Source organism: Serinus canaria, chromosome 3, assembly GCF_022539315.1.
Source record: "Serinus canaria isolate serCan28SL12 chromosome 3, serCan2020, whole genome shotgun sequence".
Lineage (NCBI taxonomy): Eukaryota > Metazoa > Chordata > Aves > Passeriformes > Fringillidae > Serinus > Serinus canaria.
Window position 1 is genome coordinate 33161613 of NC_066316.1, and position 14997 is coordinate 33176609.

At 40.7% G+C, this 14997-nt stretch overlaps 1 protein-coding gene across 5 annotated transcripts in view; it reads right to left on the bottom strand.

Moving 5' to 3' along the window:
* RASGRP3 (RAS guanyl releasing protein 3) overlaps window positions 1–14997 on the bottom strand; it is a 58579-nt gene that overhangs the window by 17706 nt on the left and 25876 nt on the right. For 4 of the 5 annotated variants that reach the window (XM_050972847.1, XM_050972844.1, XM_050972845.1 and 1 more), the window contains exons 2-9: window positions 10812–11004; window positions 9190–9292; window positions 8494–8556; window positions 7203–7334; window positions 6160–6307; window positions 4429–4602; window positions 3866–3982; window positions 3285–3560 (exon numbers count right to left, since the gene is read on the bottom strand). In XM_050972847.1, coding sequence (XP_050828804.1) covers window positions 3285–3560; window positions 3866–3982; window positions 4429–4602; window positions 6160–6307; window positions 7203–7334; window positions 8494–8556; window positions 9190–9292; window positions 10812–10881 — 1083 coding nt within the window. In that variant the 5' untranslated portion in view covers window positions 10882–11004. The remainder of the gene's footprint in view (window positions 1–3284; window positions 3561–3865; window positions 3983–4428; window positions 4603–6159; window positions 6308–7202; window positions 7335–8493; window positions 8557–9189; window positions 9293–10811; window positions 11005–14997) is intronic. The other variant, XM_050972848.1, reaches the window with a different exon arrangement.

The window sequence follows — 14997 nt, forward strand, 5'->3', positions numbered from 1 at the left end:
TAGACTGTGGTCTAGCTGAGAAACTGAGATCCACTTCCATTGCACAGAAAGTGATGAAACATGTGCCCACAGCTTTTTATTCACATTGTGAAGAAAAACCAAACCAGTGCACAGCTGGTAAGGTTAAGCATCCTTATCAAATATAAGTTTTCTAAAGGCAAAGCTTAAAGCTTTTAAGCTTTAAGAGAGAGAGTTTTTAAAGCTCTCTGCTGCACTGCCAAGCTTGTGATTAGGTCCTCTTTCACTACATCTCAGCTCCACATGGTACAGAACCAGGTACTAGGTTCGGTGAAGGTGGAGCAAGCGTGGCCAGTAAGTCAGGAAAGAAGGAATAATCACAGACCAAGAGCAATCATGCACTAAGAACTGAGTCCATCTTCCTGTAATGTACTCTGGCTCACTGGCTGCTGAATTGTAACACATGGATTTCACTTGCCCTTGTAACTCTGACTCATTTACTCAGCCCAAGGCAGGACTTGCATCCCCCTCAGCTTTGGTAGTCTCCTGTGCCAGTAAACCTGGCATGTGTCCCTGCTGTCCATGCACCAAAACTTTCCCTTGTTTGTGGCATGTTAACTTCCATGCAAAATGCTGGCTTCTTTCAGCTGCATGCTCAAAGCTAAAATTCTGTGAGCTAGAAGCTGACTTTTTATGCTTACAGAAAGATGGGGTGGGGTGGAGGGGTGAAAGCAGACTCCAAGTTTGTGTGCAGACATTTAAGGCATGAGAAGACCAACTTTCCAAACTGCTGACTGTTCAGCAGCTGCCACTGGAACCAAGAGTCCTCTTGTTCCCCAAGAACCCTCTTGGTTCTATACTCAAAATAGCATCTTTAAAATGCCTGGAAGCCCCTTGAGGAATTGGCCTGAAGTTTACTACTGCCCTCTCACCCAAACATTTAACCCAAGTTCTTACTTCATAGTTCTTACCAAAGTCTTCACAAACATCACCATTTCCAAGCCACTTGAAAGGTCTCATCTCCCTTAGAGCAAATAGGACTCTGCCTCTGAGGAAGGGAAAAACCAGGCCAAATTCCCAATTCCCACATGCCCATGAAATGCCCATTTTATCTTTTTGTGCAAGTTGTTGGACAGAGCCCAGTGACTGACTTGTCAAGCAAGCACAGGCCAGGCACTTGCTAGGTGTGGTGTAAAAGGCAGCACTGCAAGGGAGGGAGGCCAGAAAAGGGATTTACACATTGCTTATCAGGACAAGAGACCAGCTAAAAGCTTGCCCAGATAAAAGCTGCTCAATGGCAAAACAGCAGAAGGGAAGAAACCGTTGGGTCAGCCAAATCACACACAGCTGGAAAGCATTCCATACATTTATATTCATTTGCTAGATTTGAAAGGGAGTTGCTCTAAATAAGGTAAAGATGGAAAAAATTTTGCAGTTGACATTAGAGAGATAAGACCTAGCAATAAAAGGAATTGTTAATTCTTCACACTCTGAAAACTGAAGATGAGGTAGGCAGCAGGGGAGGCCAAATCTGCTAACAGACCATTCACACATAGCAAGGTCCACTGTTCTTGGTGGTCAGCTCTTGTCAGCTTTGGGTTGCAACCCTTTTCTTGTCCTCTTTCTCTGAACCCAGCCAATGACTTAAAACTTTCTTTGCAACAAAAAGATGGACAGAAACATTTAATCTACAATAAAAATCCATTATTTCTATTTAAGAGACTAGCATTAAAAAAAAAAAAAGTATTGTATTCATATGCACTGATAAGGACAAAATCTACATACAGGAAGAAAAATGAGAATGTTCATATTATGGTGTGTATCAAAATTCTGGTCCAGGAACTTTTGATAGAAATTTGTTGTTTTTTCCCTTTCCAGAAGTCACCATTTTAAATCAATACTCCCACACAAACCTTCTTGATCCACAACTACACTTCCAGTGACTGTTGTGAAGACAGACTTACCCTGGAAACGTTTTTGGTTTCCCACACCTGTCTACCTTATTTAAAACCCTTGATCAGGTCTGGAATCCACATTTCAGAATGCAACTTCATTTTTTACTCTATCAGATTGGCTCGACTGTAACAAAGTCAGCAGAGTTATACTATGAATGAATGCATTGGAGTATCACAAATGACACGGTACCCATCATGTACTCCATTACATCTCCTAGTAAAAGGAGTACACTGAAAGGAATACAAAAATACAGATAGAATTCCTGTCATCTTGCTGAAAACAAAGAGAACAAGGAAAAAAATTAAAAATTGAAAAACAGATGCACTACATGAGCTCAGGCTGATACAATGATGAATGTATGAAGACCTGCAAGGTCTTAAAAAAAATCTTTAGCTTTCTGCTCCTTTTGGGAAACAGGCTGTCACCAAGAAGAGAGAACAGCTAATGAAAGTGGTAGCAGTAGTTCAGCTTCCATCTCTCACTTCACATTGTCTAATTTCTATCCTTTTGGACTCACGTTTTTATTGCTCAGTTCCCTAAAGCCTGGCGTTCCACTTCCCCCCATTCAAAGCCAAGCTTGGAAGAAATGACCAGGAAGGGAAAGAGTGTCCCAAGAAAGCAGCTCTCAGTCATTACAAAAACAAAACAAGACAGTAAATATCTACCTTTAGAGTTCAAAATTTAAGTTAAAGGATTGTTGCAGGGTTCAACATCTGGTGCCTGCTCTTTTCTGTCCTACTAATCAGGATTAAGACTTGTTCCCAGGTTGTTCCAAACAAGGCACAACTGAAGGAGGTTTTCCAGTTTTCCCAAACTTTCCCAGCCCTCATTACAATGAAGCCATAGGTATATCCACATCAGCTTGGTTTCTCCAAGCTCAGGCTGATATTTGTCAGCTTCCTTAGTGTAAAGCTCTGTACCTGATCAGTCCCAGTATAAATCCATCACATTTTATTTAAGGGTACTGTGTCAAAATGAAAGCACATTGGAATGATGCTCAGGCTGGAATTTCTCTCACGTGTTGATGCCAGCATGTCTCCCAGTTGTTCCAGAGGAGACATAAACCTCCATCCTAAGTAGTCAGAACTGAGTTTTACTTCTTCTAACATAAATACAGCCCTTCCTCTGTCTTCCTTAAAAGAGGTAATTTGTAACAATTCTGGTGCTGCTTCCAGCCATCCCATAGGACTGTACTAAAACTCTTTGGCTTTCTTAACACTTCATGTGAACTTGTTTCTGTTTTGTATTTTTTCCTTTTTCTTTTTCAAAACTGAGGTTAAAATATGCACTTAACTTTATAGATATGAGTATTCCTACTGACACTCAACATTTGAATCACAGCAGTGAATTGAAACATGTTCAATACTTACGGTGAGCAGGTTAATTAAATCCAAATTGGGCTCCAAATGATGAGAAGCAGTTTGCAGGGAAACCAGTTCACTCAAGGTGATGGAAAGCTGCTGCATTTTCACTATGTTAACTTTGTTCTCATCTATCCAATCAGGAAAAATGACATGGACAGCAATCAAGTCTTTCAAATGGACTCCTAAGATAGGAATTTTGAAGCCATCACAGTCAGCAAAAGCCTTGCGGTAGTTGCAGTAGTTTCCATTGGAAGAGACCAGCTCTGTCATTTCGTTCCAGTCCTACAAATAGCCAGGGAAGAAAGTCCTTGTGAAAGCATTCCTTGCATTTCCTTAATCTGTTTTAAATGAACACAACTCCTGTCATGGTGTTGACAGTGTTGATTTCCTCTCTGGCACAGGCACTCAGCCAGGGTATATCTGTGAGCTTATCCTGCTCCATTGAGAGGAATGCAACCCAGTGCCCTTCAGGATGCTCTGCCATGATCCAAATATTGTGCTGGTGAGGTACCTGCCCTGCAGAACCCATCAGACCTCAAAGAGGTGCTGTTCCCCTCAACATGTCTGTATTCTGGAGTCCATCATACCTTTGTGACTTCTGAGGACAGGTGAGAATGAGTCTCTTTCAGGCGAGAAATAGAGCTGTGGCTTAGACCTCCCACCACTGCCATCAGTGTGTTGAAGTTCTGGAGGTGAAGGAGCTTCTGCAGGAAACATTAATCATGCATAATTAAAAATTAACAAAATCCAAGCAGCAGCTACTGAATGTCACACACAGCAAGTTCAAGGAGACAACCCACCATGGCTAAAGCACAAACCAATAAACCAGGGCACATAACAGAATGGTTCAGCATTTCATGGCACATAACAGAATGGTTCAGCATTTCATTTTTTTAACTAGCTGAGGTCCAGAAGAAGCACACAATAGTGACAGTTGCCAACTGGAATAAAACAAAGAAAAATTTCATAAAGTTATGTCTGCTAGTTAAAAAATGCAGGCACACCACACCTGAACAACTAACCTCCAGTGATATTGAACAGGTTGTTCCCTAAGGAAATCACACAAAGAGCATCAGCTGATTTGTTTACTTTAATCTCCATTTATATTCCTGCTTTGTACTGAAGAAAAAGACTCATCTGCAAGACTTACCTGTGCAACATTGATAAACTTGGTGATTACTTCTGCTCTTTGCTGAGGTGTTGGTTTGCTGAGAACCATGAGCTGGACCCATTTAGAGATACCATTAAATAAAGCAATGGATCTCTCCAAAGTAGGATTGTTTTCCAAGCAGCCATGGATGACATAGCTTTGGTAATCTGTGAACTAACAGAGGAAAGACACTTTCAGCAAAACAGTGGACAAACTGGAGAATCAAACTGAAACTTTGATACTTTTCTTTCTAAAGCTTGTCTTGAAGAAAGGGACCATGATTCAGGGTCAGCAGACCCTGCTGCACAGCATATCCTCCTTAAAATCTTTTTGTTGTTGTTTTGGTGTGGCTTTTCCTTAAATGTCAACTTACAACTAGTTTGTGTGTCAGGAAATACAGAAGCCTGCAAGATGAGTGTGATTGCTACTTCCATCTTTCCCATAATTTGCTCAAAACATTTTATTCTTTGTTGTTATATTTGACACCTTCAAGCCATGGTACTCTATAGGATCCCAAGAATTAAATTTCCCTGAATATTTGAAAAACAGTTTAAAGCTATCCCTTAAAAGGATGTTGTTTTCAGTAATTTAGGACAAAATTTTAGCTTGTGTAGGGAGTTGCTAGTGATGCCAGACAAGATGGGTTTAGCTGATCAAAACCAGCCTGCTAGGAAAACATGAGGGCATGTACTCCAACACAACAGATGCTTGTCTCCTAGCTGCAGATAGACAGTATTTCAGTGTTCAGATAATTTGAATTTTTTTTTTGTTATAGTTAATGCTGCCCTTCCTTCTCCCCCATTTTTTTTAAACAGGTAAAACCAAACACAGGAATCAGAGTAATCATATTCTGCAATTACATATCTTTGAGAGAACAAGTGGAACAAGATCAATTAACTCTTGCTGGTTGCAGAGAATCATCTATGACAGCAAAATTCCAACTGAAGAATTAACATAGAAACTAGAAAGGGCAGGGGGAAAAAAGAAAATTCATTGCAGATTTGAGTTTTCTTCCTGGAAACCCCCAAGGAATTCAAATACATCGTAAATCTAATTAGAAATCCATGCCTTTTTTCTTGTCCTTCCCTCCTTCTTTGAGGTCAGCATTGCATGGATCACAGTAGGGTGTTTTCCTACAATTTGAAGTCTAGAGTAATTAACCTTTGAACATTATTAAGCGACATCAAAGTGATTCTATTTAGACTGGTCTCAGCTCCTCATTGATCTCTTTTTCCTTCCTCCCTCAAAACAAACAAAAAAACCCCACACATTTTTCTTGGTTTGGGAGTTTGATTTCTCTCAGGCTTCTGAACACCTTAAAAAAAGTCTCATTTGTCATCTTGAGAGCTTACTGCTTCCATTTGCCACCTGATACAGTAACACCACGTGACCCTTTCAGATGGATATTTGCCAGCAGAAACCAGCACTTCTTTTGGCATTTGTCTTTCTATTTGTTTTGTTTTAGCTCCAACTTCAGTTTTTATCCACTTTTGCCTCTTGCCCTTGTACAAACCTCTGTGAAAAGAAGCAACTCTGCCTGAATTTCCCTCAGTGTCAAAAACCATCAGGCACAAAAAGGTCCAGGAAGTGCGTGGCTATGTGTATCATGTGAGAAAGTATAAAGATTCACTACACTGAAATCTTGGGAAAAAAGTCATAAATGTGAAATCATGTGAACACTCTTTAAAGACAGGCTCCTAATTGCAAGTGACAAAGCTGTGGGCTTCTTACAGAAATTCTCCTAAAAGATTTATGCTCCAGAAAAGTGAGATGTTCAGCTAGCTCAATGGGCTCCAGATGGTCAAACAGCAGGCAGGCTTTTCCTTTCTTGGAAATCTTCTTCCTCTGTGTAACTCTTCTCATCCAGTCATAGGAAGGACTGCAACAGAATAGGAATAAATCTCAGTTCTGCTTGGGTGCATGTCAGTGCAGGCCACAGCTGGAATGTGTCATGTAAAACTGATCACTAAATAATAGCAGGTTTCCATCACAACAAAAGGACAAGATATTCTTCCCCATGATACAGGAAGCCATAATTAAAGATGCTTTAAAATACAGGGACAGCTGAAAACAAATTCTGATACAGAATAAAAACATACTGGAATAACATCAAGGATTAATTTTTCCTCTGTAAGTCCACAGGTCCCAGAAGTAATGGAACAACAGAGACAGCCAAATCCTGTGCATGTGCCATATTTTAAAAGAAAATCTACAATATCAGATGAGATGCAAAAGCATGTCTGGTGATGTTTAAAAAGTAACTTTCATTCCAGCTTGTCAAGGAAATATTAGTTGTAATCATTTTGATGCAATTCAACTACATATGTGAATACTAAAAATTCTCTAGTTAAATAATAGAAAATATTGCAAAAAACTAACAGGTTATGGATGTGAAGACAAGAAAGCTTCCCTGGGAAGATCTAAGAGTTACACAGCATGCCAGTCACTACATTGCTTGTTATTTTGTATGAAAACTTGTAGAAAAAAAGTAATAATAATACTTAATATTAATACTAACTAATACTTGGCTCGTGCCTTGTCAGAAAAATAATTTATTTCCTGTTTATATGAAAAATTTACATACAGAAAGTAATCTTCTCCTTACTGTGTAACTATAACTTCAAATTTTTAGTAGCTTCAAATTTAAAGACAATTTTGCAAGTGCTATTTTTGTTCTCTCAAGATCAAAATGGGCCTTAATAATTTTGTACTTTGTACAGAACTAGAATTCTGCTGTTCCAGAAACAAAGGTGTCTTTGACATGACATCCTTACATGCTGGAGATATCAATAAGATGGATGTGATCCTCATATCCAAGCTGGCTGGCTACTTCTTGAAACTCTTCAGTCAAACGAATCAGCCCAAGATCCAAGTTAAACTCTGCAGGAAATTCCAAAATCCAGTATCTGAAATCCACAGACAGCAGTTAGGAGATGCCCAGAGACTCAGGTATAGCATTCAGTGGCTGCATGTATTTTACATACTTTTTTTCCATAGGACTTATTTCAGGTCCACTGTTTAGACAGAGAGAGTGAGCTCAGCCTGCTTCTTCCATAATTATTTGTGACACTGAAATGGCAAAAGCCACTTTATCTTTTAATTTTTTTTGCTTAATTCAGAACAGCACAAGAAAGCAGCATTCCACTGAAATGCAAAACTGAAGTGATGTCTCAGGTGACACCCACAGAAGGCACTCAGAGTGCCCTGACTCAGGCTGCCAGGACACCCAGATAACACTTGCACTCTGCCCCTGTCCAAGTGAGACAACTTTGTCTGCCCAGAAAAGATTTTTCAGTGGAAATGCAAACAAGCTTTTGAGTGGCAGTTCCACCAAGATATCTGTGGGAAGCAGATGTAACCACATAAGCTTACATGTAAAGCATGCAAGCCCCCTCCTCTATGTAAGGGGGAGTGGAAAAGGCTTTATCAGCCCTGACTTCAGAAACCCCCCTCATTTTCTTCTCAGTGATGTAACTTCATCCAGAGGAAGAAGGAAAAACCCTTTGAGTGAAGCAAGTTATGCCATGATTACTTAAAAATTCATACTTTCTCTTTTACAGAGAAATGTTCCTACATGGGAACAGCCCAACACATGAAAGCTTTCCCATGGAAACAAGGCCAGAGCAGCTGTTTCAAAGTTTGGAACACACCCAGTGTGTAACAGCTTCGGCATCACTGACACACTCCTGTCACCATAAATTATGTAGGGATTGCAAGGGGTTGCATGAACTGAAGTCTGCAACCCAGAGACAATTGTCTGCTCCCACACTAAGTTACAGCTGGGAGTAAAATGTGTCTCCCCTCTGGGTGGCACTGAACTTGTCCTCTCTGAGAGGCTGATAAATCATAACACTCATGAGCCAGATAAATAATAACACAAGTTTTCTGACAGCTTTGTAGCTCAATGCAGTTAAGTGTCTTAAAGGCTAGATGGCTCAACTTAATTGTTTTAAACACATTCCCTCTTCAATCTAGAATGGAGACCAAGTAAAAAACCCAAACAAAGTTACATTGATGGTATTGAACCATGAAGCCAAAATGCTAGAGGACCAGGAGTGCATTTACCTCATGAAGTAGCAGATTTTCAATCTGAATTCATTGCAATTCTCCCCATCAGCATCTCTATAAGTATGTCAGCTAAAGAAAGCTTTGTGTGCCTTGACTCAGCAATGTTGTTTTTGTTCACTGGAGGCTGATACTAGAGCAGCTGAATCTATCAAAAAGTATCAAACTTTTCTTCTAGAGATAACCACGTTATGCCTCTGGTATTTCATTCACTTTCACAACATCATAGGGGACAGAGACTATTTCCTGGCTGCCCCTTTTTTCCCCCTATCAAAAATGCCTCTATTCTACAATTCTGAATATTTTGCTGAAAGGTTTCTTGCCAGCTCTGGCTAGCCAAATATGATAACTGAGGTAAGAGGTATAAATGGCATATGGGTAGTTAGATATCACTGAAAATTCATAGCACTCAAAGGTCAACCTGCTGTGATACACTTGAAAAATTGTCTTGGCCTCACATGTGCAGTTATTCAGGGTTGATGCACAGTTAGTATTCTTGTACATATGTAGAAAACCTACAAAGTCTTTATGTATGAGCATAAAGAAGCTCACAAACTCACACCTCTTAGGCTGAAAAAAAATTCACCTCTAAACCTCGTTTGTCATTGATTAATTGGCACATTTTTACAAGCAGCCAGGAAGACAATCTGCTTTTGGCACTGTAATGGCAATTGGCAGCACTTTGTGAAAGGATATGTGGACAGAAGCTTGCCAGCCAGCTCTGTGGAAGGCAGATACCAGCGGTGCATTAAAAGAAAGGTTCTTGGCAAATGGCTGGAGCACGGGTTTCCTTTGTCATCTGCAAAAGAGAAACAATGAGTTAACCCCACCATAAAAGAGGGGAGCTTCTTACTCTTCAAGCACAGTCAGACAGAAAGGATCAAAAGTGGAATTGTTGGCTCATTACCTAACAAAAAGGTAGGAAAGAACAACAGGGCACAAAAATGCCCCTTGGACAGCAACTTGCTAGAATGCAGTGAGTGTTATTTAAACAAAGGAAAAAACCCAGACCAGTTCAGATAAGAGGCCACAGCTAAATAAAAAACAGAGCATGGGCAGCACTGTGCTAAACTTTATGGAAAGACAGTGCCAGTAATCTAAGGGACAAATCCAAAATTAGTCCACCAAGAGGGGGGAAGACGATTTAGGATGTACATCTAATATTTATTTTATTGCAGCTTTATAGCTTTAAGTTAGGAGTTAAATTATTTTGAAAAATGGATCTGCTTCAAGGAATTTAATGTTAAAGCAGCGCCTAGCACCTCACATCTGTGCCTAAGGTCACATCTCCAGCTGCCTAAGAGAGACTCTTGTGTCTTTGCAGTGTAGCCACTGAAACTACACAGAATTATTCCCTGGCAGACTGGCTGACCATCAGTCTTCCCCAGCATCTGCAATGTTGGATTATTCTGTCACTTTTTTTGAAGAGAGTAGATGATGTGATGTACGAAAACAGGAGCCACACCTGGACTGTGCTTGTCAAGGAGTGTGTGCACAAGAAGAGACACTACTTCCACCAGACAGCAAGTGCATGGGCTCTGCTAACACTTAAATGAAGTTCTAGAGCAACCACTTTGATGGTGGCCTGCAGAAATGGATGTGTGGGGTTCACTGCAGCAAGGTCTGTCCATCCATCAATTGTTCAATCTTTCTCACCTTTAGACACTCGCTTCCCTCCACATGGCATACAAAATTAGTACCTCCTTCCAATCAAAAGTTGTCCTGCATCTCCAGGGAATCTAAATGTAGCTTTGCGAATCAAAGCCCTGTTTGAAAACACTTAAGCCCATCCATGAACTCATTTGACTGTAATGTGATATATGTCATGATTAATGGTGTTCTGGATCAAGCTCTTTTTCATCACTTCTTTCCCTCAGACCTGGTACATCACATTTTAATAAGAGTACAAATATTACATGAGCCTTAGGTCATATTCTTACCAATTATTGCATGATGATTTGGAAAACCTTTAAAAAAATGACTGGTCAAAACCACAGCTGTGTAACCACTCAAGACAAAGATCAATGCCAGAAATAACTCCTTAAATAATTCATCCAAACATTTCTCTTGGTAAAGGCCAGCATTGTAGAAACCACCATACCCACAACTGTGCATTATCTGTATTAAGAAAATTTAATACAGTATGCATGTGATTAAAATTCTGGCTTGCATGATTCTGGGCCAAATTGAAACATGGAAAATTTTACGGAACAGAAATGTTCTTAGCCAAGAGAAAGACTGGCTAAACCAGAGAACAACAGGATTTATATTAAAAATTAATTTCAATAACAACAAAATAAAATATTGAAAGAGCATACCAAACATTTCAATACAAGTGTTCAAAAGCTCATCTAATGTTGCAGCCTTTCCAAGAGTGTTTGACCCCATTGTCTTTTAATCGTTGTCAAAAAATAAGAGACATTTTCACCAAGCAGAAGGATGCTTCTTCAAATGCCCAGCTTTTTCACTTTATTTTGTTGGTTGCATTCTTAGCTGGACTTCAATGAAAATCTGAAGAAAGTAAAAGAAATCATAATTACATGACTATATGGAAGAATTCTCAGGATGCAATGCTTACAGTTCAACTCATCTTTTCTGTAAACTGCTTTTTTTCCCCACATGATACAGAGCATGTGAAAGATTGCCATAAGCTTTCCCTACATTCCAGCTTGTGTTTCTAAGCATTGTCCAATTGTTTGTCCACTAGCACAAAATAAATCCATAGCTGGGGTCATAAAACAGACACCAGATGGCAAATGAGGGCCTGCATGTACAGTGACGCACATTTTGTTCAAGTCCTTCTATTTACACTTGATAAGTCACTTGTTGTTAATAACCCTGCTTCTATGTTTTTAAGCATAACCATTTTTCCCCCTGAGGTTACTGGTTCATGATAATGCTAATGGTCTTAACTGGCACAGACCACACAAAGGGTTTAATGAAGTTCATAGCAAACATTAAACTAGGAGGCAATTTTTCAAAGGACCTTAAGATCAGCTTTTAAAAATAAAATAAATCTTCCCATGGTAGCTGGGCAGCCACAGAGACCTAAACACACAAACTTCTAAATTTTATTATACATCAACTATGCATTTAAATACCAAATATCCTTTTACCTGAAGATGCACAGAATACTCTGTTACAAGTTTTCAGAAGGAATTTTTACAGGTTATATTTAAAGAACAAATCAGTACTTTATTATCTATCTGTGACTAAGCCCCACTACTGCCTGATCACACCAAGTGTTTGAAATGTGACAAACAGGTACATCCAGCAACTTATCCAGAAAACAAAAAGCCAAGAGTAGAACTAAAACAGTCCTTGAAGTGAAACGACACAGGAATTTGGGAAATTCATTTTCAGAAGTCATTGCCCATAATATCAACTTTTTAAAGCTGGTCATGCAAAGCAGTGGTGAACAATATACCTGCTTTAATTCACCCATAAATATCAAGTTTTCCAAACCCAGTGTAACACAGACCCCACACAGCAAAGCCAGTCCTGGTGGGACTGCCACTCTTCATCCTTTTTACAAAACCACCCTGACCCCCTTGCCCTGGCCAGTGTCACAATGAACACAGAGTGACACACTGAGCTGTGTCTCTGTCTGCCTGCAGCCCTGCAAATGTCACTGTGGTCCAGCCACCCAAGGGACACCAGGCAGTGGCCCCTTTACTGCTGGTGCTACTCCAGCCAGCTCACCCCCACAGCACAGGCAGCCGTGCTCCTTCTTCAGCAGAAGCAGGGCCAGCACATCCTGACACAACTCCCAGCTCCCAGGAAAAGGGGAAATCCCTTCTCATCCAGGGTAGGTCTGCACTCCTGAGCTGATCGTGCCCAGACTGGCCTGCAGCTCCATCAGTGAAGTGTCTCTAGCTCCCAGGCAGACTTGGCACATGTAAGCTGCTCATTGCTGGCCTGTGCTGGCTGCCACCTGCACCTCAGCTCCATTTAGGACACCACTGACTGGCCAGGGGTGCTCTGGCAGCACAGTGCTCTGCATCCCAGCCCCTGGAAAGTGTCCTGCACTGGACACTTCCTTATAGACCCAGAGTCCTGCAGTGCTGAGCCTGTTCGAAGCATGCAGCAGTGTTTTGCTTGGAAGGACTTCAAAATATTCAGCCAAAGATGCTCCCATGAGGAGCAGCTGAGAGAGTTGGCTTTGTTTAGCCTGAAAAAAGGTAGACTGAGGAGAGACCTTACCACTCTCTAAAAGGGCCTGAAAGGAGCTGGTAACAGTTGGGGGTTGGCCTCTTCTCCCAGGAAACAAGTAACAGAATGAGAGGAAAGGCTCTCAAGTTCCACCAGGGGAGAAATTTAGATTGGATATTAGGGAAAACTTCTTCACTGGAAGGCTGGCCAAGCACAGGCTGCCCAGGGCATTGGCTGAGTCTCCATCCCTGGAAGCATAGAAAAGATGAGTAGATGTGGCACTTAGGGACATGGTTTGGTGATGGACTTGGCAGTGTTTTGTTAATGGTTGGATTTGATGATCTTAAAGTTGTCTTTTCCAACCTAAACAATCCTATGACTTTGTATTATTATTTTTAGATGTGTTCCTACAGCCAGGTTCTTTCTGGTCCCATCCAGCAATGGATTTAGATGTGACACCCTTCCCTGAAGCCAAGAGGATCCTGGAGGATGTAAGCACAACTCATGGAACAGGGAGTTTCTACCAGCAGTGCACACACAATGCCTCAGCCCAAGCCAGCCAACAAACTTGACCAGAGAGGTGCAAACATTAGACCCTGCCCCTTCCTCCTGGGTGGAAGGAAGCGTTCTCCTCTGAATTTGGTGGTGCAGAACCCCCTCTTGAAAGAGCAACCCTGTTTTTCTAGGAATCACACAGAGATGCTGCTTGCAATGAACTGAGGGGAACCAAACCAATCCTCTCACACAGCAGCAAACAGAGCCTGCCCTTCAGGACAAGGGGGAGGTGAGTACACAGTGGTCTTGGCTTCGAGCCTGTGCAGCAGCTGGTGTCCAGCAGGAAGGCTCTGGGGCTGGATGGGCAGCCTCAACCCTTCCTGCTAGAGCTGGGCTAACACTGAAACCAAAGCTGTGTGATGTGGACGAGAGAGTGCAGAGAGATGTGAGACTCTCTGACCTCCTGGTCAGGCCACAAGAGCTGTGGTTACCCTGGGGTCAGGCTTTCTTCCCAAGACTGTTCATGTATTTAAAGTGAAAAAAGTTTGGTTTGCTTTCAGAGTTAACCAGCAGCCGTGCACTGTTTTTCAAGATCACAACCTTGTACACTTAACCTTTGCTAGAATCCCACTTTGGGCATGTTTTCCCTTTTTGACCATACCCAAGTCCTTCTCTAAGTGTTTTAATAACTGGTGTAATTTCCACAAAGCCAGCTATTTAGCTCTTCTACATTTATCTGACTTAGGTCTTCTTTCAAGAGGAGAAAAATAAAATCATTTGCCATTTCAAAATATTTTTAGTCACTGCATCAAAAAAATTAAACGGGGAAAAACAATTTTATTTTCTGTCTAAGCCTAGAAAATTATTGAGCATGAAATATAAAAGTGGAAGAGATTTGATCTGGCTTTTAAATTTTGTTGGTATTCCCATTATCTGTAAAATATAGCATAGGAGAGTAGCCTCTCTGTCTTCCACTGACAACATAAAGGCAGCCCTATGGTAATTAAAAAGTAATGCCCAGGGTAAAATTGAAGGTTTGGTGTTTTTCTTCAATTTTACAACTTAAGCAGCAGACACTTAGATCCTGATATTACAGAGCTGTCCTCCCAAACAACCTGTCAGACCTCTCAAGGTCAGAGCATTACTATAACCATGCTTCCTAAAGAAGAATAAAACATTTCCACCAATTGAAGAACTGGCTGACTGGGTCTAAGTCAAAACCTGATATCTCATCTCTTGACTGCAGACTCCAAAACCCACAACCATCAATACTTGTGTGGTCAAGCACTGCTGTTCTACTAAAACAATAAAGGAATTGTCTATAACCATGCCACAGTGGTATCCAACTACACACCAGCACCTGTAGAGATGGATGAGTAAAATACAACTCTAAATTTCATCTACATAAATTAAATAAGTTATATTCTGCCAACAGTTCACTGCAAGAAAGACACAAAGCTAAAAAGAAAATAGAATCATCACAAAGTATTTCTGCAAATAAAAATTTTACAATGTTTGAGATATGTGGCAATTATTAAAAAATTGATTGCCAAAAGTACAGTTGGACTTTCAAACAAAGATAACTTTGAGAATCTCTGCCCTCAGCTGCTTTCCAGGGTAACACTGAAATATCTTATTGCTATCCAACTCTTTCAGGGAATAATTGCCCACCAGAATGAAACAAATAAATTTTTCTTATAATGGAATTATAAATCTGATTGGGTTAACTGGGATTGACTGGGGGCTGTTAAGGACACAAGAGGGACACAGTCCTCCACAGCCACCCATTCTCACTTCTTTATCAGGCCACTTGGAATTACAATCCCCCCTGTAAGACTTGCTGGTAACCCAACACGT